The 24,907-nt window shown below is 49.5% G+C and overlaps 1 protein-coding gene across 4 annotated transcripts in view; it reads left to right on the top strand.

Annotated features, from left to right (window-relative positions):
• Nucleotides 1-24,907, top strand: part of DPP6 (dipeptidyl peptidase like 6) — an 823,115-nt gene that overhangs the window by 706,305 nt on the left and 91,903 nt on the right. For all 4 annotated transcript variants that reach the window (XM_077849559.1, XM_077849557.1, XM_077849556.1 and 1 more), the window contains exons 9-10: nucleotides 21,435-21,589; nucleotides 24,061-24,158. In XM_077849559.1, coding sequence (XP_077705685.1) covers nucleotides 21,435-21,589; nucleotides 24,061-24,158 — 253 coding nt within the window. The remainder of the gene's footprint in view (nucleotides 1-21,434; nucleotides 21,590-24,060; nucleotides 24,159-24,907) is intronic.

Here is a 24,907-nt window from a genome sequence, read left to right as displayed (position 1 = left end):
ATCCTTGATGAGGTTCGTTGATACTAACCGTCTCTGCAGTACCTGGTTAGGGCACTTCAGCTGCTAGCAAGCTGCCCTGGTGGTGGATCGAAGAGAATTTATGCAGCCATCGAACATCATTCAGACTGGACCAATGGTTTTAAAATAAGTTATGCAGCCCGTCGTTCAATGGACTTGAAATTGTGCTCAAGTCCATATGTTATTATTCAAACTATAGATTTGTAGCTTGGCTCCTGGTGCCGGGAGCCCCGCTGTTCCACCTACTATCACTTTACCCTATAATTTCCCCAAACTGGAAACACAGCAGCTGTCAACCCCCGTTTCTCATCTAGCATTGCCAGGAGTCAGGAGCATTAATGTATCGTTGATTCTTCCCCGACATTGGTTTTGAGGGCTATTAAATTCTATCCACTCCTAAGTTATTGTCTGTAGTATCTTTATGCAGGAAGTGCGTTTGGAGTTCCAGATCAGCCTGGGAGGGATCTGTGTACTGATATGAACATCTCCTGGGCAACCCTCCCTCTGCCTTGCAGTTCCCCGAGCTGGACTCCCGTCCCTCACTCCTTACTGGCACACCTGCCACAGAGATAGTGGTTTTCTTTATGAGCACCAAAGTCTTGTGACTCGGTAAAAAAAAAAAAAAAAAAAAAAAAAAAATCACATTTCATGAGTGCTGGTAGAAGTTAAATACTTAAAAAAATTATATTCCACTTTGTCTGTGACTTCTAAGGGAGTTTATCACATGGAAGTTATGATGAAATTACCCCAAATTCTGGAAAAGCCACAGACCTATGAGGTGCCATATGGCAGAGCATTGGCCAAACCCAAGAGCAGTCATTGTGAGCAGTAAGCTTATTGCTCTCAGTATTTAATGTAACTAAAATGAGCACTTTTCCTGCCTCGCCCTAGTCTCCAGCTCCATAAAGTATTGATGACTTGGACTTGGATAGCATCTAAATATTACCTGCAGAGAGACACGAGGAAAAGCTACAACTGTTCACTACTCACTCAGCTCTGGCATCGCTAGGGATGGGGTTCGTTCTGCATACACCGTCCTCATCCACAGAGGGATGCCTTCAGGCTTCCAGATTCCAGATGGTGGTCCACGGCAGGGGTTGAAGGTGTGAGGCACACAGGGGAAACTAAGACGGCCAGTCTCCATCTGGGCTGGTCTGAGTGCATCTGCACCCGCCATGGCCTCAGGCCTCCCTCAAATTCCATCTGACTGCCCTGCCAGCCTGTCACCCACACACACAGTTCTTATCTGGCCCCCTAGACATAGGCATTCTAGAAACTGTCCTGAGGATGTCAGCTTCCCAAGGAAGGCAGCTGGTCTCCCTCCCTTTGCCGTTATCAGGACTTCCATGCCCACAAACGTCCCTCAGCAAGTATAACAGCCTGATGTGAACCTCATTCTAATTATGTTTCACTGTTTGTCCCCAAAGATGAAGGAAGTAGGGGTGACACTGGGGATGCTGGCGACACTCCTACCAGGAGAGGAAGGCTGTGGGATTATGGCTACCCAGGCCCTGACCACCCCCTGGTTAATGCGAGTTGGAGTTACCCACTGAAGGAGTAAGAACAGGAATATCTGACTTTGATTGAGTGCTTCCCGCACGCCATGCTGCACGTTTAATGCATCGCATCCTCCATGGGGGGGCCTTATGAAGAAAGCACCACATTAGCCTGTGTCATGGCTGTGGAAGCTTTGCCTTACCAATGTTAAGTGACTCCTCTGCGGTCACACAGCCAGTAAGTGACTCCAAACCCAACCCCCCAAGCACATGCCTCTTGGGGTACTTTCTACGTTTCATTTTTCTGCATATGTAAGTAGGCTTGGATCGCTGCTCAGGTTAAGCAGACCATCACCTTGGTGTGGCCTGCACTTGGCAGGAGCCCTGAATGCAGCTGGCCCCATGCAAGGCGTTCCTCAGAGCACAGACTTCCAGCCCAAAAGGCCTGAGTTTGAGTCCCCACTCTGCCCCTCAGCTGCCAGTTGCCTGAAGAACACATGAATCTTTGTCCCTCGTCTGAAAACTAAGAGCTCGGATACCCCCCTCAAAGAATTCTCTTGAATGCCTGTTGGATGAGCATATCCATGAAAGCACAGGCACAGTAACACAGCACCACACAAAACCGCCAGCACCTAGTACGTGTTATTACACACCAGCACGTGGGTATGAAACATTCCAAGAAGACAAACCTTCTGCCTGCCTGCCTGCCTGTCCCCTGCGGCCGGCAGCTTTTGACGTCTCAGATGTGGCAAGTCTCAGATGCCTGTGTGCCCAGAATAGATGGTGTCTACCATGGAGGGAACAAAGGTATTTTTTTAATGAAAAGCTAGACCCATATACCTCAGAGCACAGCAGCCTCCAGAGCCCTGGTGGCCACCATGGCTGTGCAGCCCAGCTTGGGATTTCTCCCAAGTGACGGGGAGGGCCTTCCTCACTCATAATCTCCCTCTTGTGGGCTCCTTGTTCCCTATACAGATTTTCACTACCCCCCTGATCACCATGGCGACCAGTTATCTTGGAGTGTAATTAATGTAATATTTTACTACACCTGTGCTACACCTGAGCCCACAAGCCAAGAGTTGCAATTTTGGCAGCAGTTTGGTTGTGGGGCTGGGGAGTTATTCTAGTTGATCTGGGGGTAGTCTTCTGATTATCTGGGCAAGGCAAGGTGAGGCAGCAGTACATGCTGAAGAAGGAACAGTTCTCTGCCTTGGGGACATCTGGTTGGAGGCCCGTGGCATCTAGGATGGCAGCCAGGGACCCTGCAAGGGGAACACAGCTTCAGCTTGAGGAAACAAGAGCAACGTGGTCCAGAGCCTGCCCTGCAGTCAGTGTTAAGGCAGAGCTCATGACTTCTACTTTGGCAGCTCAGCATTCTCCTCCCCAGACTTAAGTCCTATCCAATGAGACGGGGAGGAGCCAGGATAGGCTAGGTCTCTGTAAATAATAAAACACACAAACAAAGCAAACCAAACACCACCTTCTATAATTCAGAACAACACAGAGACTCTCCCACCATGATCACACATGCCGCTATATCAGAGTGTGGTTGGGGTGGGGGTTCTGCCCCCCATGAGTCACCATGGTCCCGGGAGGCTGGAAATGACACTGGTAGGCATTTCTGTTCATAATTATTGTCCATAACTCACCAGCAGAGCCCAGGAAGTACCATGCCAGCTACTGTTCAGAGCAGGGAAAACCAGACAACATGAAGAAGCAGCTTTAAAGATTCTACCTCTGGGCTGCACTCTTGCAAAGAGCATACCTCAAATCTGGGCACCAGAGCAAAAGAGAAATTAACTGCAGGGATGCTGGGATCTCTTAAAATCAATGAGAAGGTTAGAGGATCAGATTCAGAAAGCATCCAGAGAATAACAGGGATCCCACAGGGCCAGTCTATTCAGAATGGATGCTAGGAGGTGGGAGACGTGAAAGGAGGACAGTGGGGAGGGGTGCACTGCCTGCCAGAGCACATGTGAGGTTAGCGAATTTCTAAAAATAAAAATTTTCAATAGAAAATTCTATTCTCTATTCTATTTTCAATAGAAATGTGAGAAACACATTGGACCATCCATATACCACTGAGGCAGGATATTCCAAGAAATAGCTAGGGTAACTTTTTATCATTGCAGACTCACCATTTTGCATCCTTAATGGCTAATAGCTAAGAGGAATAATCAGAATCACCATCTTGTGTGATGGTTTCTTTTTTTTTTAAAGATTTTATTTATTCATAAAAGACACAGAGAGAGAGAAAGGCAGAGACAGAGGCAGAGGGAGAAGCAGGCTCCATGCAGGGAGCCCGACGTGGGACTTGATCCCGGGTCTCCAGGATCACGCCCCGGGCCAAAGGCAGATGCTCAACCACTGAACAACCCAGGCGTCCCTGTGTGATGGTTTCTTTGGGAAGGTTGACCACCTTGCAGTCAGCTCTGTTCCTCTTGGGTCTCTGTGAAGTCTGTGAATTAGTGCACACGGTTCCCAATGAGCAGCTCTTGACAGCAAACCTCAGGTTCTCAGAGTTAGAAGCTAAATCTTTGAAAAGCCAGCAAAAGCTTTGTTAGTGTCTTAGAAAGACGACTGATGATTTTAATTTAACATGAGGAAATGATCTGCTTGGACTTGTGAAATCAGAAATAAGAGCAGTGTAAGGGGGAACATTCTCTCAAAATATAAGAAGAGTACCCACTGGTCTTGCAAAGTTTTGCTGACAATTACCTAGTCCTGAGAGATTTTGATAAATAATATACGATATCCAGTGCTTATATGTTTTAAGTTTTTTTCGTTATGCATAAGTTGTGAGATTAAGACAAGCCCATCTCCATCTTTTTGTTACAGAAGCTTAATGAAATGTGAGTGTTTGTGGCTAAAATCCTTGATGCCCTTGGGAGCTCCAATTCCTTTTAGTCTCTCTGTGTTCTTACATCACTGGGACGTTAGACTATATTTACTCTAATAGTGAGAGTTTTATTAACACAGTTCTATGAAAACTCAAGTTGCCAGTGCTTGAATGAGGACCAGTCAGGCTCCATGCCGGGTGTATCTGAAACAGTTTTATTTGAGACTCAGACATCCCATCCAAACTTTTGCATGTGGCCGTCAGACTACTTTCCTAACCTTAGTTAGGCCTTAGTTTCTTTTCCCTTTTCTGAAAACACTGCTGGAATGGATTAGATAACTCTAAACTCCCTCCTATCACTAACATTTTCATACTTAAATATCAGTCCTGTAAACACATGTGATGACATAAACTCTGTATTCAAGCCAAATGACTTCGCAATGAAATATTTACCTGTAAATATTTACATGTACTTAGTGAACCTGCTGGAGCAAAGGTCTCTAGTCATAAGCAGTGGGGACAGAGCTCAGGGAGTGTCCCCATCTCCTTCCCCTTTCCTTTCTCCCACACACAGGGCACTTGTGCATTAGGAAAAGCTTATCCAGCCATTCTGATACCTCTCTACGCTCTGGTGAAATTATCTGCTGTAAAGGATTCAACTTGATTTTCTTTCTTTCACCCCCATTTTCCTTTCCTTATATAAAATTAGCATTACTAGTATAACTTTTTGCTGTGCTAAGAGCTGCCCTTAAGAAGGTACAGGTGGGTGAAATGGCCCCTCAGCTTCTCCACGTTGGGGTAACCTGACCTTGGAGGCATGAAGAAGACTTAGTCTTGTCTGTCACTGATTCTACAACAAGTGAACAGAAGCAGCTGACTGGAGGAGTCAGGTTTTGGGTCAATTCACATTCTTGCTTAGCTCCCCAACCCTGGAAGAGGCCGTCCTGGAAGGTCAAACAGAGGGAGGTCACTGTCATCATGTTGGGTTGTCCTAAACTGCTTCTTGCATTGGGCAGAGGTCCAACACGTAGGCCTGATGTCTCTAATGGCACAAGCTGTATCTCTGAGCCCCAAGCACACCCCAGAGCCCAGGGACCCAGCAGTCTCTAGGGAGGCAGAGCATCTACTCTCTCTCTGCTCAAGCTAATGAATCAGAGTACATTCCATGCAAGGACAAGAATTGTCCATTCAATGGAAGATGGGCCCAGGAACTACTGGCTGCTGGCTGTACCCAAAGAAGATGTGACCTTTCAGCTTTTAATGAGAAAAAAAAAATCCAGCCAGCATGTTGTTCTTTTTATAGGAATAAGGGCATCTGGCACTTACTTTATTAAAAGAAAAACCCAGGCCCCTGCATGGACACTAAACCTGTGAAGTGTTGGGATTTTAAATAGATGTTCCTGGGAAGGCGCCCAGCCAGGAGGCTGCTGCATCACATCTTGGAGGAAGCAGGCTCTCCCTGGCCTTCAGGACAAATCCTCTAGACTATGGAAGATTCGAGATCAACTTATTCTCTGCTCCACACCATCATTTTTTTGGACTCTTTTATGTGTTCAGCTCAGACTCTCTTAATCACACTCTGGCCTCCCTTTCTCCCAATCACAAGGTTCTGTTAAAGGTCAGCTCTCCCCCAGCTCCACATGGTTGCCCCCCCAATCCTGGTGCCCATGTCTCCAGACAGGTATGAGGACTGTGAGGAATTTGCATGTAACAAAGTCCATTCCATAAGGAAGATAGTCTAAGGCTTGGCAGTGGGCCCCATGCCACTCATTTATTCAGGAATTGGATGCCAAGCCTCTGCTCCGTGCCGAGCATTGATTACTCACCATGAAAACACAGTGCCCGACACAGTACAGGCCTTTATAAAGTGAAGGAAAGGAGAAGATGAGGGAGGGATGTGAGTCAAACCCTCCCCTCACGGGATCGACATATGGCAGCCGTCTGGGAAGCTGGGACTCTCCTGTGAAGCAGCGCTTCCTTGCATCACCAGGTGTGCATTCATGCATTTATCCTGCACCGAATCCCCCCAGGCTCCTCGTGGCAAACAAAGATGCTTTATGATCTGGATCAGCCTGCAAGAAGTTTACATAATACAAGATGGTATTTAATCAAGTCCTAATTATGTGGTACAAGTCTTCAACACAATTTAGACACTTTCGGCAGAATGACATAGTCTGGTTTAAGACCACAAAAACATGAAAATCAGAAAACCAAGCAGCAATTTAATGTATTAATTCAAGAGCTAACTCTTTGAACTTTTCCCCAAACGTCCTTCCATCAAGATATCACCAGTACATAGTCCCCAGGCTCTTCTCCCATTTCTGTCTTTCACTAGATCTTGCAAGATGACACTCGCATAAGCCTGTTCTACTGGGGAGACTTAGCGTCACCAGGGGATAAGATGATGATGAGAACATTTGTGGCTGTCTCCCTACACGGTCACCTCCCTAAGGATGACTCATGATAGACAGGCAGGGGGTGTCTCAGGGTTCCCCTTCCGGCTTTGATAGACAAATCTTTCCCTCCCATGTTCCAGACCATGGGAGGTGGCTGCCACGAAGCAATACCCTCCGGTCGGGCTCTGTGGCTCCTCCCAGCGGTCAGCTGCTGAGCACGCCTGACCTCTGGCTTCTCCACCTGCCTTGGCACTTAGGGGGCCCTGGCCATGGTGTCAGGGATCCCGATAGGCTCTGGCACTTAAGAATAGAGAGACAGACCTCAGCATTTGGCCTCTCCTCCCCAAAATACTCAACATGCCAGAAATTGACCCTTATTCCTAAGACAAATCAAGGTTTCCATGGATTCTTCAGGGAGTGTAACCTATTATACATTGGTGGCCATGCACATTAAAACAAAATAAAGCCAGAAATGAGAGAGAAATCATCATGAGTGGTTATGGCTGAAATTTGAGGAAGGTGAGGCCATGGTTTTCCTAACAGCCAAGCTGTGTCCAGTGGCTTTCCTAGCTCAGGCTTTGTGGGGTTATCTCCAGCACGTGGGGATGCGGGCTCTCTCTATGGGCCAGGGTTTTATAGAATTACTTTCATTTCATTATAGCATTTAACTGAGTCTGGAAAAATCATCATTAAGGGAAAGTAAAGCTGAAAAGGGAATTGAAAACCACATACCAGAGAGCTTTGGGGATCCGGGGAAATAAACTTTGCAACGTTATGGGCCTCATTGACTGTGGCTCACATGGCACAGGAACAGAGAAGGGACAGGTGCTTTCTGCCCTGAGATCTCCCCAAGCAGGCTAGCACCCAAGCAGAGGAGAGTCCTAGAAGAGGCGGGAGTCCATGTGTGTGTGTGTGTGTGTGTGTACACACTTGTGTATACGTGTGCATTCATTTGTGTGCATATAGACTCGCACTTGCTTGTGTGTACATGTGAAAGAAAGGTGGATTCCAAGTAAGTTGCTTAATCAAATACCTACTTTAACAAAAGTGTGAGGACCTAGGGTTTATTTATGCCAAATGTCACCATCTCCTGGGATTGCTGGGCCCTTACCGCACTGCCCTTCCTGTACTGCACACGGGACCCCTCTTGGCCAGGATGTGGTGTGGCCCAGGCTTGCAGCGGCTTAAACGGCCCACCCACACGTGGGGCCCAAGGCACCGTCCGAGGCCTTGGGCAGCCCACCCCACAAAAGCAGCTTGAAAATTTTCTACTTGGAAGACTCCAGCTGTAGAGACAAGTATCTGTGCCTTCCCCCCGCCCCAGCACAAACAGAAAGAGGACGGGAGAAGCTACAGGTTAGCAGCCAGTGAGCTATAAGGAAAATCTGTTCCACCCACCCGGCCCTGGAACAGAAACTGAAACCCTCAAACCCGGACTTCGTTTCTTCTGCCCTGCGGGGAAGGGGACACTGCCCTCTGGTGGCTGGCCCAAGCAGCCGGGGTGTGGGGACCAATGCAGGGGCCCTGGGTGTGCAAGCGCTGGGGTTTGCAGGTCTCTCCGATGAGGATAATGAGATGCTCACAGTGTGTAATATGCAAATCACACGCCGCTGATTAGCCAGGGAGGCTGTGAGCCTTGCAAGGTAAAAGCTCTACTTGCCTCCTGGCTTGACATTCACCGATTTCTTTTTTAACCCCCCATTTAATTCTGCTCCCGGCACCTTGGATAAAATATTTAGAGGCAGAAAAAAAGGCAGCAGATGCAAGCAGGAATAAATAAGATTTTCTGTATTTAGAATGAGGCCATTTATTTCTGAATACAGATCTATCAGGCATGTTATTTATGTCTTTTGCGATTTTCTAGCACCAGATTCCTCGGGGTGCTTTGGTTTTCTCCGATGTGCATAGTAGTGGGGATGTTGGGACCCTATTACCAGTCAGAATCCATGGGGCCACTTTATTTAGAAACGGCCCAAGCCCCATCCCACTGCATTGCATTTTCGTCTGTGCTTTGCCTCCCTCAAAGATGACAGTCTGCAATACTGATGTTACTGAGGCAGATGGATTCTCCAAACGCTGGTGCCTAAGCTGCCAGCCTTGTGAGCAGCCCGGCAGAGGCTGTAGCCTCACTCTCTGCGTGGCCAGCCCCACAGTGTGGTGGAGAGAGTGGTGGGCCCGGAAGAGAGACTAAGCCAGGCTCTGCCCCCATCCTGGGACTCTGGGTCAATAACTCCGTCTCCCCTCCCCCAGTCCTCAAAGCTGGTGTTGAGTCCAGCTTCCCATGCTTCCTTTCAGCCAACTGGGTCAACATCCTCGGGCCTCAACCACCTCCTCTGTAAAATGGAGTGACAGACGCAGTGGCCCCCAATTGGGGCCACCAGGGCCATCGAGTGTGCTGTGAATGTCCAGTCTCTAGTAGGAAAGACTTGATACCAGGCTGACGGCACCTGCCCTGCCCATCCCACCAGATCCTGTGAAGCTCAGAGGACACAGGGCACCTCAGCACCTAGTTGGGGTGCTGGCTGCCTGGGGGTATTGTTATCTCCAAGGAGAGAAGAAGAAACTGGGAAAAGGATGAGCTCAGGGCACAGGTAGGCAAGGGTCTGTGAGAGAATCCAGAGAACATTCGGCACATCAATGCCGCGGAGCATCCGGCAGGACGTGGTTCCACTGGTCCTCTCTTCAGGGGAAGGCGCCTCCCTTCTGAGCTCCAATGGCACAACTTAGAAAAATCACCAAGAGTCATTCCACTCTCGGATTAGAATCCTACAGCAAGCCGGACACCCCCAGCCTTTGGACCAGGACCATGATGCCCTCCCCATGAAAGGAGAATGTGGAGCTCCGAGTTTGCAGTGAGGACAGGATCTGTGAGAAGCCAGCCTGATCCCTCGTCACCAACCCCCTGGCCTGCCTGCTGCCCTGAGGGCAGAAGTTCGTCCCACCTACACTGCACTGAAGAGCTGGGTTTCAGGGGCCCCGTCCTGCTTCGTCTCCATTTGCATATCCCAGGGCCGTCCCAGGGCATAGAGATGTCTTCTTCACAAATTGGACCAGAAATCACAGGCTCAGAGAATGTGGCAAACCTGCAATTGCACAGAAGTGGAAGCTGAGCCTCCAGCAAAGTTGGTGCCCTGGTCAGAGCCAGGGGTTTGGAGTCAGGCAGCCTCAGGTGCCAGTTGTGTGAGCTCGGCGATCCAGTCCCTGTGGCCGAGCTGCGGTGGCCCCACCTGTGCTGTGGAGAGCGGCAGCCCCTGCTGGTGGCCCCAGGGTGACCGTCACGGCAGGTACAGCGGTGTGCATGCTCGGTCCGTTCTGGGGCACTCAGCAGATTGAAGCTATGAGTACTCGTGTTGTCACTGTTAGAAAACGCCATGCATTAGGTTAAAAAATGGGACAATTTCTCTCTTCTGACACTGAGTCAAGGCCCAGCATCCTTGTAGGAGTCAGCCTTCATCTCTGCTTGTTCATACCACCCTGCAGAACGGGGAACAGTTATCCCCGTTCACAGCCTTGGGAATCTGGTGACAGGGCGTAATTTATCGGTCAACACTGGTCATGTCTATATGATGAAGGGGAGATGTGTCATAAAAAGCAAAGCACCTCACACCCCAGAGGCATGATTGACATTAACAGTATAGCAGCTGCCGTACGGAGCATCATGGTACCAGCGTGGATCAGTTTCTCATCTTTCTGATTTGTTGATTTATTATAATAAGGAGAGTGAGTGGATGGAGGCTGGGGGCCCTCAGCTAACCGTGCTGTTTGGTTTGCTTGGGTGCTGGGTCTTGTATGAAGAGAAGACCTGGAGCTTTCTCGAGGAGCGAGTGGTGGTGGTGGTGTGAGGAGCCACAGAAGGGGAGTTGTGGGGGCCCAGCTTGGCCCTGAGTGGGGAGGCAGGTTACACAGAAACCGTCCTGCCCATCTCGACAGCGTTCCCTCCTGTTCCTGCCCACACTGTGCTCCTTGAGATCAAGTGGACCCCAGAGCTCACGTGCCCAACATTCCCAACATCGGCAATGTCAGGCAATGTTCTGGAGAGATCATCACCCGGTGCGTCATGTACCCTACAGCGCACTGGGTGGGGCAGGGGTGGGGGACATCACGTGGCAGGCCATGCATCAGGGAAAGGGCAGCCCTATGACCTCAATGATTCACCAGTTCCCCTCCACACTTGGTCTCTCTTGGGTGAGGGATGTGAAAACGGAGGGCTTGAGGGGTTTGTTCGGGACCACCGGCCAGCGCCTGGTGGGAGCATACCCATTTCTCTGATGCACTACAGCCACTCCTGGCAGCAGGTGGGGTCGGCGAGAACAGGTCTGCAGTGCCAGCATTAATTCTGGATTGCCCGTGGCTTCCAAACTTCAGGTCACGCCCCAGTTGTGCAATCGATTTAGTGAAGTAGGGTGGTATTGAAGAGGACAGAAGCTTTCATGGGAACGGGTAATCCACTAGAGGGCAAGTGGGAGAGAAATGGTAAGAATGGGAATGTTGCATGGAAAGCTGGGTCATGGTCCCACACAGTGGTGGCCATTGTCACTGACCATTGCAGAGGATGACCTCACCCAAGTGGTGGATGGCAAAGGGAAACTTGTCTGCAGATGGACAGCCTTTGGGGAGGGCAGGGCGGGGGGTCCATGTTCCCAACACAGGGCATTCTCCTAGGACAGGTGATGGAGCTGTAGCCTATAGAAGTGGGGACATGGGGTCAGTTTTCTTTCAGCTCTTGGACCCAGCCAAGCTCCTGAGCTCCTGGCTTCTCTGTCACATCCAGACTCAGCGGTGCTGTGGTTCTGAACAGCAGGATGTACGGAAGGCAAATGAGGGTGGGAAGAAGTGTAAGAAACCACTGAGTGGTAGGAAGGTGACTGTGATGCTCTCGGGGTGATGCTGGCTGCAGCGGGGAAGTGAACCCCACACGGGTCAAGGCTGCCGAGTGTCAGGAGTGTGTTTCTGGCACCTTCTGATCCTTCCTCACCCTCTGAAACGTAGTATTATACACTGGTCTACAAAGGTGCACCCAGGTGGAGGCCCCCTAAATCTGTGGTTTCTGGGAACCCAGCAGGTGTTTCTGACTTGTTGGTACCTCCTGTGCATCGAATCTGTGGAGTTTTGCCCCTCATGCAGTAGACAGGCTGCACTCAGGCCATGGCCACATCCTCCCATTCATTCTGTCCCTTTCTTCAATGCAGCCCCCCATCTGGGAAGGGCTGTCCAGCGGAGGCACATGGCCTGGGCTTGGGGTAGAATAAAGCTCTCGTGCCCATCTGGAATGGGTGACCTCACGCCCTTAGCCTAATGCACAGTGCAGAGCTGCTTCAGTTAGAGCGATGGCAACAATCCTGGGAAATTCAGGGGAAGGACACAGGTGGGGACAGGGGTAAGCTGTTAGGAACGGTCTGGCCCCTGCTGGGGGATGGGCCTAAGTGCCCCCCTCCCACCTCTCCTCCATCTGCACCCCAGAGACAGCACAGCAGCTTACCCTCCCCGTCACCGATTCCTGGGCCATTTCCCCGCGGGCAGGATGTGTCTGCATCAGTCAAAAGGCAGACTCTTGTTCTTTGAACAATAGAACCAAGAATCATTCATAACTTGGCTGTTGTTGGGCATAGAAACTGTTCTGAATGCTGTTTATAATTTACAGTTAATTAACCTTCCTCTTTAAAAAAAAAAAAAAAAGAAGAAGACGCTTAAGATCTAATTTCCTGTCTCATACACGTTGTTTTTGATAGCCATTGTTTCCAAAATATGTTTTCACTGATATTAAGAAATAATTACACAGAATATCTGAGACTGATTAAGGGGACTCTGCTCCATTAGGATTTTCTTTGAAAATATGTATAATAATGAGCTTTTCTGCAGCATATTGTAAGAGGAAATATTATTCTCATGACACAACTTTAAAAAACTCAATAGATAACAGAAATGTTACATATCATTTCAAGGCTGTAATTTGCTTTTTGGTGAAAAACCCTAACTTTCAGAAGAGGACAAAATAAAGTCAGTACTTTGAAAAAAATAAAAAACCTTCATAAATACAAACTGCGGTAAATCTCGTTCGGTAGCTAAGTCACTATCCCATTAAAATTCCAATTTCAGAATCTCAATCATTTTTTTAACTTTCTTGTGAATATTAACAGGATGATCAGCTTTGGCAAAGGGCCAAGAAGAAAACCATAACTGTCTGAGGAAATCAAAAAAATCATTGCAGGGTTGGTAATATATTTTACCGAAGATAGTAACCCAATCACTGTATAGATTATTAAATTAATATCAAAGTCAGTTAGCATATTACAGTGGAACATTCTCTCTCTCTCTCTCTTTTTTTTTTTTTTTTTAACATTGAATGCCCTTTGGGAGCTGAATTTAAAACAGTGTTTGGCCAGTGCCGGGGTGCAGGTGGCAGGCTGCGTCCGGGGCAACTCTGTAACGGCATCTGATCAGATGACCTGAGGTCCATGGGACGCATCACAGTCCACATTCACCCTCGTGTCATTTTCAGTGTGTTCCCAGGGTCCAAAAGCACAGGGCCCATCCAGGGGTGCCGTGGGGCAGAGGTAAGGGAGTGGGGTGGAGACAGGAGGACACTGAACAAACGTGCTTGCAGTCAGTATTTTGCACAGATCCACCCTCTCACTTACTGTCTGTGATCGGAGCACACGATTTCACCTTTGCCCCTTCAATTTCCTCCAGGAAGAAAGCCAGGATAGTCACGGTCGGTCCCCGAGGTGGCTGTCTCGAGGATTAAGCAAACATGTGGTGCAAGGGCACGTGGGCGATGGCCTATGTGGTTTGGGCGGAAGAAAGCGAGAAAAACCATGTCGCCCAGTGTCGGCCTGAATCAGCCCTGCCTTCCCAGCCATGATCCTCCGTGTTTTTATTATAAAAGAAACGTCACAAGGACTTGATGGGGGCAGGTGGTGGGGAGCAGTGGGTGTTTGGGTTGTTTTGTTACAGAAGAAACATAATTTTTGCAGAAACTTTACAAAGTGTGCCAGGAGAATCCCAATGACCTTTCCAGCATGTCGCTGCAGCTTGTCCCAGGGTGTCTGGAATAACCCGCTGGGACCTTGTAGAGCCATTTACCCTTTGGCCCTCCAATGACCAGGAGCCACGAGGGTGATCCATAATGAGGGTTCCCCAACCTCAGGTCTGTTCCGTGACCAGATGCCCAGGCTCTGTGGGCACAAGCCCAGACAGCTCAGCAATGTCTCCCACTGGGCCACTTGGTCGCTCTGGTCCTAGGCTCATCTTCTGTTTGCGCTGCTTCTGCTCCCTCGGTTGGCGCTACCATCTGTCCCCGTGACACTTACAAGGCACAGACACCAGTTACTTATAAATAATAATTAGTCTAACTCTTACAGCAACAGCCCAGTGAGGTACACACTGTCATCGCCCCCATTTACAGATAGGGAAGCCGAGGTCACACAGTGACGGGGCTGGTATTTGGGTCTCCCAAGCCCAGCTCCAGTGTCCATCCTCCTGAGTACCGCACACCTGACCACTGCAGGGCAGGGGACTCTTCCCAAACACCCAGTCTCCTCCTTGGTTCCTCTCTGGGAAGCCCTCGAGCATGGTCCTCGCCCACCATCCCGGCCCACTTTGTGACACTTGCAATTGGCACAGGTGCTGCTCCTGAACAATTTAGGTGAAACAAAAGAATGAGGTCTGGCCAGGCAGCACCATCCCTCCCCATTCACCTCTCATCCCTCCAGGGAACAGGTGTGGCCTCTCTGCTCCCTGCCAGGTGTTTTTGTGACCCCCCCCCCGCCCCGCCCCAGCAGGGACAGGCAGAGGGTCTGCAAAAGCACCTGCTGAACGCCTCCTGCTCCACACGTGCATGTTCCCTCTTTTCTCCTGCAACCCCCACCCTCCCCCTTTGTGGCTTAGGATGATTTTTAAACATATACAAAGTCATCATGGAGTAGGAGTACCTGCACTTGGTGGCATCAGCACGGAGGATGAGGGAGGGCACTTTGGTTCAAGTCTTGCTCTTATAGATCTACGGTAAGATTCTTTGCTCTTTCATGGGTCAGATCCTTATGGCAGAAGCCCGTTGTCTTTTCCATCCTTCAGACCATGCGTCGTGGTGCTTGGATAGTTGGTAGCCAGTAGAGTCACCGGGACAAGAAATCTTGGACATGCAAAATAGGGATGTTGACCCCACAGCAGGGCTCGTGATTCCACTCATTAATGCCAGCAGGTTTAGGGCTTTCAAGTTCACTGTTTTCTGTCACCACCACCAGCGCCCCCTCCCTCGGGCCATGACCCTGTGGCCAGACCTACTTTCAGGCTCTTCTAAACTCATACGGTGTTCTAGCAAATGCAGCCTTGACAAAACTTGCTTACTGTGGGTGGTGATTTTTTCAAGAATTGGGAAACAGCATGGCGTTCAGTCTGGCAACAGGCCTTCTAGAATCTGCTCTCAGGAAGCCCTGTCAACATCCAAGTCAGCGCCACCAGCCATCGGGGTGGGAAGACAGGCTGTGGCATGATATCCACGAGCCCGTGAACCCATGGGCACGCCCGGTTGTACGCATGACCAAATATGCTGTACATCACCATGCAGTTAGATATCTATTCAGGAGGGATGCCTGGGTGGCTCATGGATTGAGCATCTGTCTTTAGCGCAGGGGGTGATTTTGGAGTCCCAATATCGAGTCCCACATCAGGCTCCCTGCATGGAGCCGGCTTCTCCATCTGCCTGTGTCTCTGCCTCTCTCTCTCTCTCTCTGTCTCTCTCTCTGTGTGTGTGTGTGTGTGTTTGTGTGTGTCTCTCATGAATAAATAAATAAAATCTTTAAAAAAAATAGATATCCATCCGGGATATCAGGTGCTCTTGTGATGAATGGGATACAAATTGTTTTTTAAGGTTTGTGGAGGAGCTCAAACTGAATTAAAGCACAATATCTGCCTCATATTTCTGTAGAAAGGGGCACAGGATGACCTCATCTTAATCACATCTGCAATGACCTTCCAAATTAAGATCACATTCCTGGGGACCAGAGATTAGGATGCAGCATATCCCTCCGTATCATATGTGAGGGGGACACAGTTCAACTCACCACACACCTTTAGGGGGAACCTGTGACCTTCTGTTCAGTAAGGAAACCCCTGAAAATAATTTGGAAGTATATGTCATGTGTACTGATAAAGCTACATGCCTGTAGTTCCAAAATGCAATGCATATCCCATCAGATATAACAGATTTGCCAAATTGGTCATTCTGTTTTTTTCAAAGATTTATTTTTGTATTTGAGAGAGAGAGAGAGAGAGAGAGAGAGAGAGAGGAGGAGGAGGAGGAGGAGGAGGCAGAGGGAAAGGAAGAGAGAATCTCAAGCACACTCCCTGATGCGCACAGAGCCCAACAGGGGGCTCAATCCCAGGACCCTGAGATCATGACCTGAGCCGAAACCAAGAGTTGGATGCTTAACCAGCTGCTCCCCCACCCCCGTGCCCAGAATTGGTCGTTCTTAACCAGAATACACACCAAAGCTTTTGCAGAAAAGACTCCTGTGTCCTCCCCCCGGCCCCAGCAAATACAGATTGCTCTGCCAGGAGTGGAGCCCTGGCATCTGTCCTGAAAAGTGGGCACCATCCCCATGTGCTTCCCCGAGAACTGCCCTAGTGATGCCAGGCTATCTCCATGGAACCGTGTCGGGGCCCCTCTCATTGTGCATGTGCCAAACACTCGGGGATATGTGAGAATTCCTCTTCTTTGCTGGATTGGCCTTTATTACCTTGAGCCCAAAGAGATTTTCGTCCTTCCAGATAAGCCCTCAACATTGTTTGTTATGAGGAAATAACATTCAAAGAGCGGAGTTGGCTCCTTTAAGATACGGTGACAAGAAATGAGGAACGTTGGCCCAGATCCTACTATAAGTGTTAAGCGCGTGGATGGATCTTTCTGCTGCTTGAAGGAGTGGCGGTCGTGACTCGTTAATGGCTCCAAATGTATTTTTCTTGTTTGATTCTAAAATGGTCCCTGGACAGGACAGGTGAGGTGAAGGCCAGGTGCAATGTCTAGTTTCTCCAGTTACTTAAAATAGCTCAGAAAGGCAAGCTGCTTGTTTTGCTGCAAGACAAGGGCTAGTCAGGTAATTTAGTTGATGAGATCGCTTTTGTTCCTCTGCAGAACCCTGTCCTTAAGCTGCATTTGGTCCATGGCATGTAAGCCAACCGCCTTATGGAGCCGGAGATCTTGGGAAACTGTTTGCAGAATAGAGACGTTCATAATTAACACAAAAAGGTCAACAGTCTCATCGGCCTGGTCCTTCTCCCCTTACTTACACTCAATTATGTCTTTACTGAGCAGCTAACACAGAGAAGAATAAAAATGCCAAGGAGCAATGCGTTACAGGGCATTTGGGGAAAGTAGGCAGCTCCCCCCACACCCGCCCCCGGTCCTGTGTGACCTAGCCCCCGCAGGCCAGAACCCCTTCCCGTTGTCCATCATCTCGCCATGGGATGGGAGCGAAAGGAACTAACATTTGCCAACACGCATGCCAGATGTTTGTCATCGCTGAGCTACGTGGTCTCTGAATTCCCTTCCACCCAGCATGTGCTATATAGTCTGAAGTGACCCTTTATTTTTTGCATTCAGATTCTCTGCACGGTGCATTGAGCATGGTGGAAGGGTACTGGCATTTGCTGATGGAATTGATGGAAACAGATGACCCTCTGTGCACGAAGTCAGGCCAGGCCTTCACCCCATGTTCATTCTCTCTCCTGAGGGCGAGTCTGGAAGCGGGATGCACACAAAGAGGGGTGGGAATGGGAAGCTGGCTCCCTTGCTGGCCTGCCCCCAGTGGCCTGCCGCTGCCACTGAGCGTTGGGGGCCTATCCAACGTGGGCTTGGTGTCACTTTGCACAAGGATGTGCACTTGGCATCCCTCCCGTTTCAGGGGATTGCTCTAGGTCCGAAGAGAAGAACAGAGTCATCTCTGTGGGGGTTGTAGTGGTGTTTTGTTTTTGTCAAAAGCTGCTTCCTCTGTAAAGCCTTGGTACAGCCAGCCATTCCTCTACTGGGATAATCCGGAGCTGGCCGCAAGTTCATGCGCCATGAAAAGCCACTGATTTTGGGCAGACTCTGCTTCCTTCCCTGCACCCCTTCAATTCTGCTCACTCTCTGTGATTCCACTCTCCTTGATTGGCTCCCTCCCCCCAGCCCTGCAGCACAGAAATGATTGAGCAGAATCACCGCAAATTGCATTGCAAATGGTGCCTATTTTTTTTCCAGCGGACCATCTGCTGGAGTCTATTACTCACCATCCAGTGCGCCAAGCAGAGGAGTCAGGTGGCTGTGTGTACAGTCACTTCTGAATCACCTCATTCCAGACTCACACCTGAAAGTCACTTTGCTGGCTGCTGGAGATGCTGGAAACTTACAGGCTCTGGAGAGGTTGCCTTCTTCCTTCCTTTTTTTTCTTAACCTCAGGAGACCTTTGGGTTTCTGTACCCTTCCTTGGGATGCCCCAAGATGGCAGGACTCTGGAGGTGGGGCTGTGAGGGGTGGCTGCCAGGCCCTCTTTGGACAGAGGGGCCTTGTTCAGGGGCTAGGGACTCTGCATCCTTCATCTATTGTCCACTAAGCCCCAGGTTTGGACCTGGTGCACATGCGGGAGACAAGAGTCAGCCCCCACACCCAGTATCAAGGCAGCTCCCACACCCAGTATCAAGGGTTGGCAGCCTACCCTACTTGCTGGCCTGGGCTCGATGGTGAACACCTCCACAGCTGCAGTACACAGGGTCCCCAGGACATAGCCGTGAGCCCCAGTGTCCACCTTGCAGCCATCTGATGCCCGTGGTGCTTCCCCTCCAACCCTGCCCCCTGCCACACATCCTGGCCCAGCTCCCTCCTTTTCTCCTTGTCCCATGCCCCCCGCCATGACCCCTCCTTCTGCTGTCCCCTTGCCTTCGTTCTAATGTACATTGCTGTCCCTTGTGTCACGTTAACTCACTTCATTTTCTCAGCTGATTTCCGGGCCCTCGATGGCCTTTGTGTCACCACGGGCACGCAGAGCCAGTGTATGGCACACACCTAGTAACAACCAGTTCAGTGTGACTTATATTCTGTGATTCTATAATCACATTGACCATTAATGTAAAGCAAATCTGAGGGGGAGTTCATTTATAATACAAATAGGTGGTGTACAAGGCAATCCCTTAACCTAAGAGCAGTTCAGCACCGAGGTGGGGTCTCTGGTCCCCAGTGATGGGGAACACAGGGCTAGCTGAGGACAAGGCATGAGCCCTGGCAGCACATTAACAAGCCCTTGAGGCAGGCAGAGGGACATTCCTCTAGGAACTCAACTGCCTCCATGTTCATACTGTGCTGAGGGCGAAAGGCCATCTTAGCCCGACCCCCAGGAGCCTGTAGGTCTACTTTTTTTTTTTAATTGGAGTTCAATTTGCCAACATATAGCATATCACCCAGTGCTCATCCCGTCAAGTGCCCCCCTCAGTGTCACCCAGTCACCCCCACCCCCTGCCCTCCTCCCTTTCCACCACCCCTTGTTTGTTTCCCAGAGTTAGGAGTCTCTCATGTGCTGTCACTCTGTCTGATATTTCCCACTCATTTTCTCTCTTTTCCCCTTTATTCCCTTTCACTATTTTTTATATTCCCCAAATGAATGAAACCATATAATGTTTGTCCTTCTCCGATTGACTTACTTCACTCAGCATAATACCCTCCAGTTCCATCCACATCGAAGCAAATGGTGGGTATTTGTCATTTCTACTGGCTGAGTAATATTCCATTGTATACGTAGACCACATCTTCTTCATCCATTCATCTTTCGATGGACACCGAGGCTCCTTCCACAGTTTGGCTATTGTGGACATTGCTGCTAGAAACATCGGGGTGCAGGTGTCCCCGCGTTTCACTGCATCTGTATCTTTGGGGTAAATCCCCAATAGTGCAATTGCTGGGTCGTAGGGCAGGTCTATTTTTAACTCTCTGAGGAACCTCCACACAGTTTTCCAGAGTGGCTGCACCAGTTCACATTCCCACCAACAACGCAAGAGGGTTCCCCTTTCTCCACATCCTCTCCAACATTTGTGGTTCCCTGTCTTGTTAATTTTCCCCATTCTCAGTGGCGTGAGGTGGTATCTCATTGTGGTTTTGATGTGTATTTCCCTGATGGCCAGTGATGCCAAGCATTTTCTCATGTGCGTGTTGGCCATGTCTATGTCTTCCTCTGTGAGATTTCTGTTCATGTCTTTTGCCCATTTCATGATTGGATTGTTTGTTTCTTTGCTGTTGAGTTGAATAAGTTCTTTATAGATCTTGGATACTAGCCCTTTATCAGATATGTCATTTGCAAATATCTTCTCTCATTCTGTAGGTTGTCTTTTAGTTTTGTTGATTGTTTCTTTTGCTGTGCAGAAGCTTTTTATCTTGATGAAGTCCCAATGATTCATTTTGCTTTTGTTTCCCTTGCCTTCATAGATGTATCTTGCAAGAAGTTCTACTTTAACATATAAAAACTCCTTTGGAGATTTCCTTTGTCTCTAAACCCCCAAGGTACGCGTTGGTGATCACTCCCCAAGCACATGGCCCACCCCTACACATCTGACGGGTCTCATGACTCAGGTTTAATTAGGTGGGAATCAGTGACCTTTCCCCAACAATAGCTACCCCCTCATGGTCCTGGAAACCCTGCTTCCAAAATTCCGTAGAGAGCGCGCAATCCCCAAATCCCTCCCAGCTCCAAGGTATATAATGAGCCACCCTTCACAGGCCCAGGGTAGCCGCTCTTCCTGCCCACAGGTCCTGGCCTTGGGCTTTAATAAAACCACCATTTTGAACCAAAGATGTCTCAAGAATTCTTTTTTGGTTGTCAGCTGTGGACCTCACCTATATTCCAGAACTTCATCACCCAGCACCCTGACTTGGTAACTTAGAAGGTGTTCGAGCAGAATAGAATTAATTGTTCTTTCCGGAGTAGATATCAGACCCCACAAAACTCATCCATAGCTAACTCTAATTAACCAAGACAGAATAATGGGGGGGGGGGACTATGAGAATTGTCATTTCCATTCTAGTCCTGTTGAAGATGGGGCCATGTTGCTTCTGTGCCACAGCAGGTGAATTTCATCATTTCTTTAAGGCTGAGGAGGGTGCTGATGCTTGAGCACATTCTCCTTTTGCACAGCTGCTCACGAGGGGGTGCATGTGCAGGCACCAACCCCCAGGCATCTTTTGCAAGCTGACCTGGGATGCAGCCTCCTGTATAGCTTACTTTCTCCCTTGGTTCTGCCTGGATGTGTCCTGCTTCCCTGTGGATTGATTTCCTGTGGTTCTGCTTTTTTAAAGCATCTTAAAATCATAACCCACAGTGGTGCAATAATAATAAGATTCAAAAAGCACATGTTGGGCTGATAGTGTTCAAATGTGTGCAAAAAATAAAAATAGAGTTTTCCAGACAATGAGCTTCTGTTCAGTTGGACCATGATTTATTGGGCTTCACCGTGCTGGGGTTTGGTGGTCAGCACCAGACATTCCTCGAGCCCCCATGGAATGAAGGCATACCCAGGACACGGTGAAGACCACTCAAAGGTTGCAGAAGATGAATGTCCCCAAGGGGATTCATGGTTTGCTGACCAGCTCGCAGACATGCTCACGCAGCACTGTTTCGCACTCCATGTGTTGCCTCTCTACATTTCCCCCTCTTTGTTTTCCCCTAGAGGAGATTTTGAAGACTCACATCGCCCACTGGTGGTCCCCGGATGGCACGAGGCTCGCCTACGCCACCATCAACGACTCCCGCGTGCCTATCATGGAGCTCCCAACCTACACCGGCTCCATCTACCCCACTGTGAAGCCCTACCACTACCCTAAGGTAGGCGAGGGGTAACGATACAACAAATGCTCCGCCTTTTCCATCAGCATCCTCCAACCCAGGTGACTCCAGATGTGGAGCTATATAATCAGACGTGTTACCAGCAATGCAGTAAACAGAGACGAGATTAATTATTCCCTATTACATTGCATTAAATTCCCATCTTTGCCGAGTTGAATTTGTTGGCAGGTTTATTCTATTTTAAATAATTGAACTACTGTTAATCATTTGTCTAAGCTTCATTAGAACCAAAATAAATACGTTACCTCCACCTGTGATGCCATGGCAACAGAAACTCCCACTGCCTGCTCCTGGGGCTCTCTCTCTTCAAATACCCATGTTAGAACATGGCTTCTGGGCGGTCAGAGGGACCTCTGTCTGCCACTGGTCCCCTGGGTCTGGGCCGGGCTGTTTTGTGCTTGGCCGTATTCTGACCTGTAGGCTCAAAGTGCTTCCTGGACCAGTTGTTGGCACAGAGAACGGCAAGGGTGCAGTTGAGTATGGAGGGGGTCCACATGTCTAACCCTCACTTTGTTAGCGAATTACACCATCCTGGCATGAAGGGAGGACCTGACACCAAATTTTATGCAGCCCACTCAACTGGAGAGACACTGCTGTCTGGCAGGATGGCTGCGGCCGCCCGGCTACCCACCAGCTTCACTAGACCCCGCCAAGGCCCGTGGGCCAGGCAGACGTGAGCTGCTCCCTGCCTGCACCTGCCTGGTGACAGAGCGCTCGCTTTCCCATCTGGGGCTGCCTTGGAAGGACCCCTCAAGCCTCTGCCAACGAGCATGGAGCCACAGCTCCCCAAACACCAGACGGCTTGGAGAGCTGAGGCCACAGGCCTCATGTACCAGGAATACAAGACGTGCCAACCTGCAGTTGGCAGCAAGAGGGGCAGCGATGTACAAGTGAGGCAAATGAGGTGCCCAGAGCCCCAGGCCAGAGAAAAGAAACACCTGGTGTACAGTCACCTCAGGATCCATAGAACAAACATTTATTTCTCAGAGCCCTGGAGACTCGGAGTCTGAGGTCAGGGAGCCAGTAAGGTGGGTTCTGGTGAGGACCCAGTTTCTGGCTTGCAGACCCTGTGTCCTCATGTGGCCGAGAGCGAGTGAGCTCGGGTGTCTCTTTCTCTCTGTATGAGGGCACTAATCCCATCATGGGGCCCCACCCTCATGACCTCCCCAGCCATAACCACCTCCCCAAGGCCTCAGTTCCAGATACCATCACTGTGGAGGTTGGGGCTTCGACATAGGAATTTTGAATTGGGGAATGGGGGACTCAGACGTTCAGTCCACAACACCTGGTGATCCTGAGCCTTTCCCGTAGCTTTTTGATTGGTGTGGCCGCTATCCAGGGAGGTCCCAGCTCTCAGGGCACAGCCTTCGTCTCTGCTGTTCTCCCGTTCTGGGAGCGTCTACATGTCAACACACCGCATGGGTTTGCCTGTGGACAAAATTGTCTCAATCCTTTTTCAGCTGGTCTGGATTGAATTTAACTCTACATCATGTGTAAGAGTCCAGAATTTTACTCAGAAACCTTTAAATAATGCTGAAACCTTTAAATAATGCCCAATATTTGGACCCTTCTACTCCCCACTCCATGTGCCCAGTGTGGCCAGTGGCCGCCTGACTCATCAAACCACCCAGAGATGCAGTGGTTTCCCTGGTAAACCTTTTTACAGGGGTCTCCCCAATGTAGGAGTCATGACCCAAAAGCCATCTTGGTTTTCCAGTGAACCCTGGGCTAGGTGAAATCGGAATTACGATACCTCAGATGGTTCGTGTTTTCATGGAAAGGCAACGTATGCTGGCCAAGAGAATGCCCAGAATTCAGGTGCCCCTTGTCTATCATACCCTCTCCTATGTCAGAAGCATGAGTTGGTGAACCTGCCAGACTCCTGCCCCATCCTGGCAAACCCGACATGTATGCATGTAGGGTACAGAGGAAGTGAGGGTGTCTGACAGACCCAGCAGTCCCGCTGATGCGGACTGACACATCTTCCCCTTCCAAGTGGTGCTGTTCCCCTAGAGGAGGGAGCTCGGTGTGGGGAACAGTGATGTGGAGCAGAACCCACCCAGCCCCTTTTCCAGGGACTTCCCTTTACCCCACGTTGGGCCGTGGCCAACGTTCATCTGGCCTGCCTCACCACCTCTGGGCATCACCTCCAGGAATTCCTCTCCTACCCCTTGTCTGGTTCCTTTTCCAGAGCTCATGATAATAATCAGAGGTTCTGGGAGGAATGAGAAGGGAGTAGGGTTTCTGGGGAAGGAATGGCGCCGGCCCAGTTACCTCTTGCCCTCCGTCAGGTTCTGTGCAACCTGCTCTCAGCCAGTTGTGCTCAGGAGTACTAACCCCAAAGCCCCCCGAGTCCTGCCTGGGCATCTCCTGGGGAGGGCGGGCTTTGCCCCAGTAAGGCGCCACCCCACAGGAAGGCTCACTCACACCTCCTCCCTTTTACTTCACAGGCTGGCTGTGAAAACCCCAGCATTTCCCTACACGTCATCGGCTTAAATGGACCCACCCACGATCTGGAGATGATGCCACCGGATGATCCACGGATGAGGTCTGCTTCCTTTTCTCCATTATGTTAAAAAAATAACAATAATAAGATGAACATTCATTTACATGGTCTCTCCAGATTCATTTTACTGCTAATTTAAACATCCAGGAAAAAGGTAATGTTTTCTAAAGCTTTCATTACTGCTTCATGATTTGGTTTTCTGCAAAGGAACCTCCTTCAAACCAGTACTGCTATTTCTTAGTTAATCGGGAGCAGAGCACCCTCCCGGGGAGGCTGGGCTCCTTGGGAAGGGGCACGTGTGGTCCGCCGCACGCCTCCACCCGGGCACATCAGCTCACAAGGGAGGTGCTAGAGAACACCCACTGAGTGAATGGATGCAATCTCCACCCCCCATGAAAATACATGTAATTGGGTCGTCCTGTAAATGGCACCCCATTTAAGAGCAGTACTTCAGAACTTTACTTTACTTTACTTTGCAAAGCTTTACTTTGCCAGCTCCCGAGACTCGTGGTAAAGCCTATATTCCAATAAGCCACATCTCCTGGTTGGTGAGATAGCCTGGGAGATGTTGAGACACATTGACAAAGGTAACTGTCCTGTTATCATTAACATCGGGTTTAGGTAGATTTTTTTTTTTTAATCAATCAAAACAACTGAGTAGGATCTCTCTAGCCAAAGTGCTCTGAATATCAGTTTCATCCTATCCCAAAGTTCAAACTCAGCCTGGGGACTGAGGATACTTGCAGAGCCTACTTACGTCATCCTTCCATGGTGAGCTATTGATGGGAGGC

Source organism: Canis aureus, chromosome 15 (genome assembly GCF_053574225.1).
Source record: "Canis aureus isolate CA01 chromosome 15, VMU_Caureus_v.1.0, whole genome shotgun sequence".
NCBI lineage: Eukaryota > Metazoa > Chordata > Mammalia > Carnivora > Canidae > Canis > Canis aureus.
Note: the sequence above shows the minus strand (reverse complement) of the source record. Positions and strands in the feature narration are given on the sequence as shown.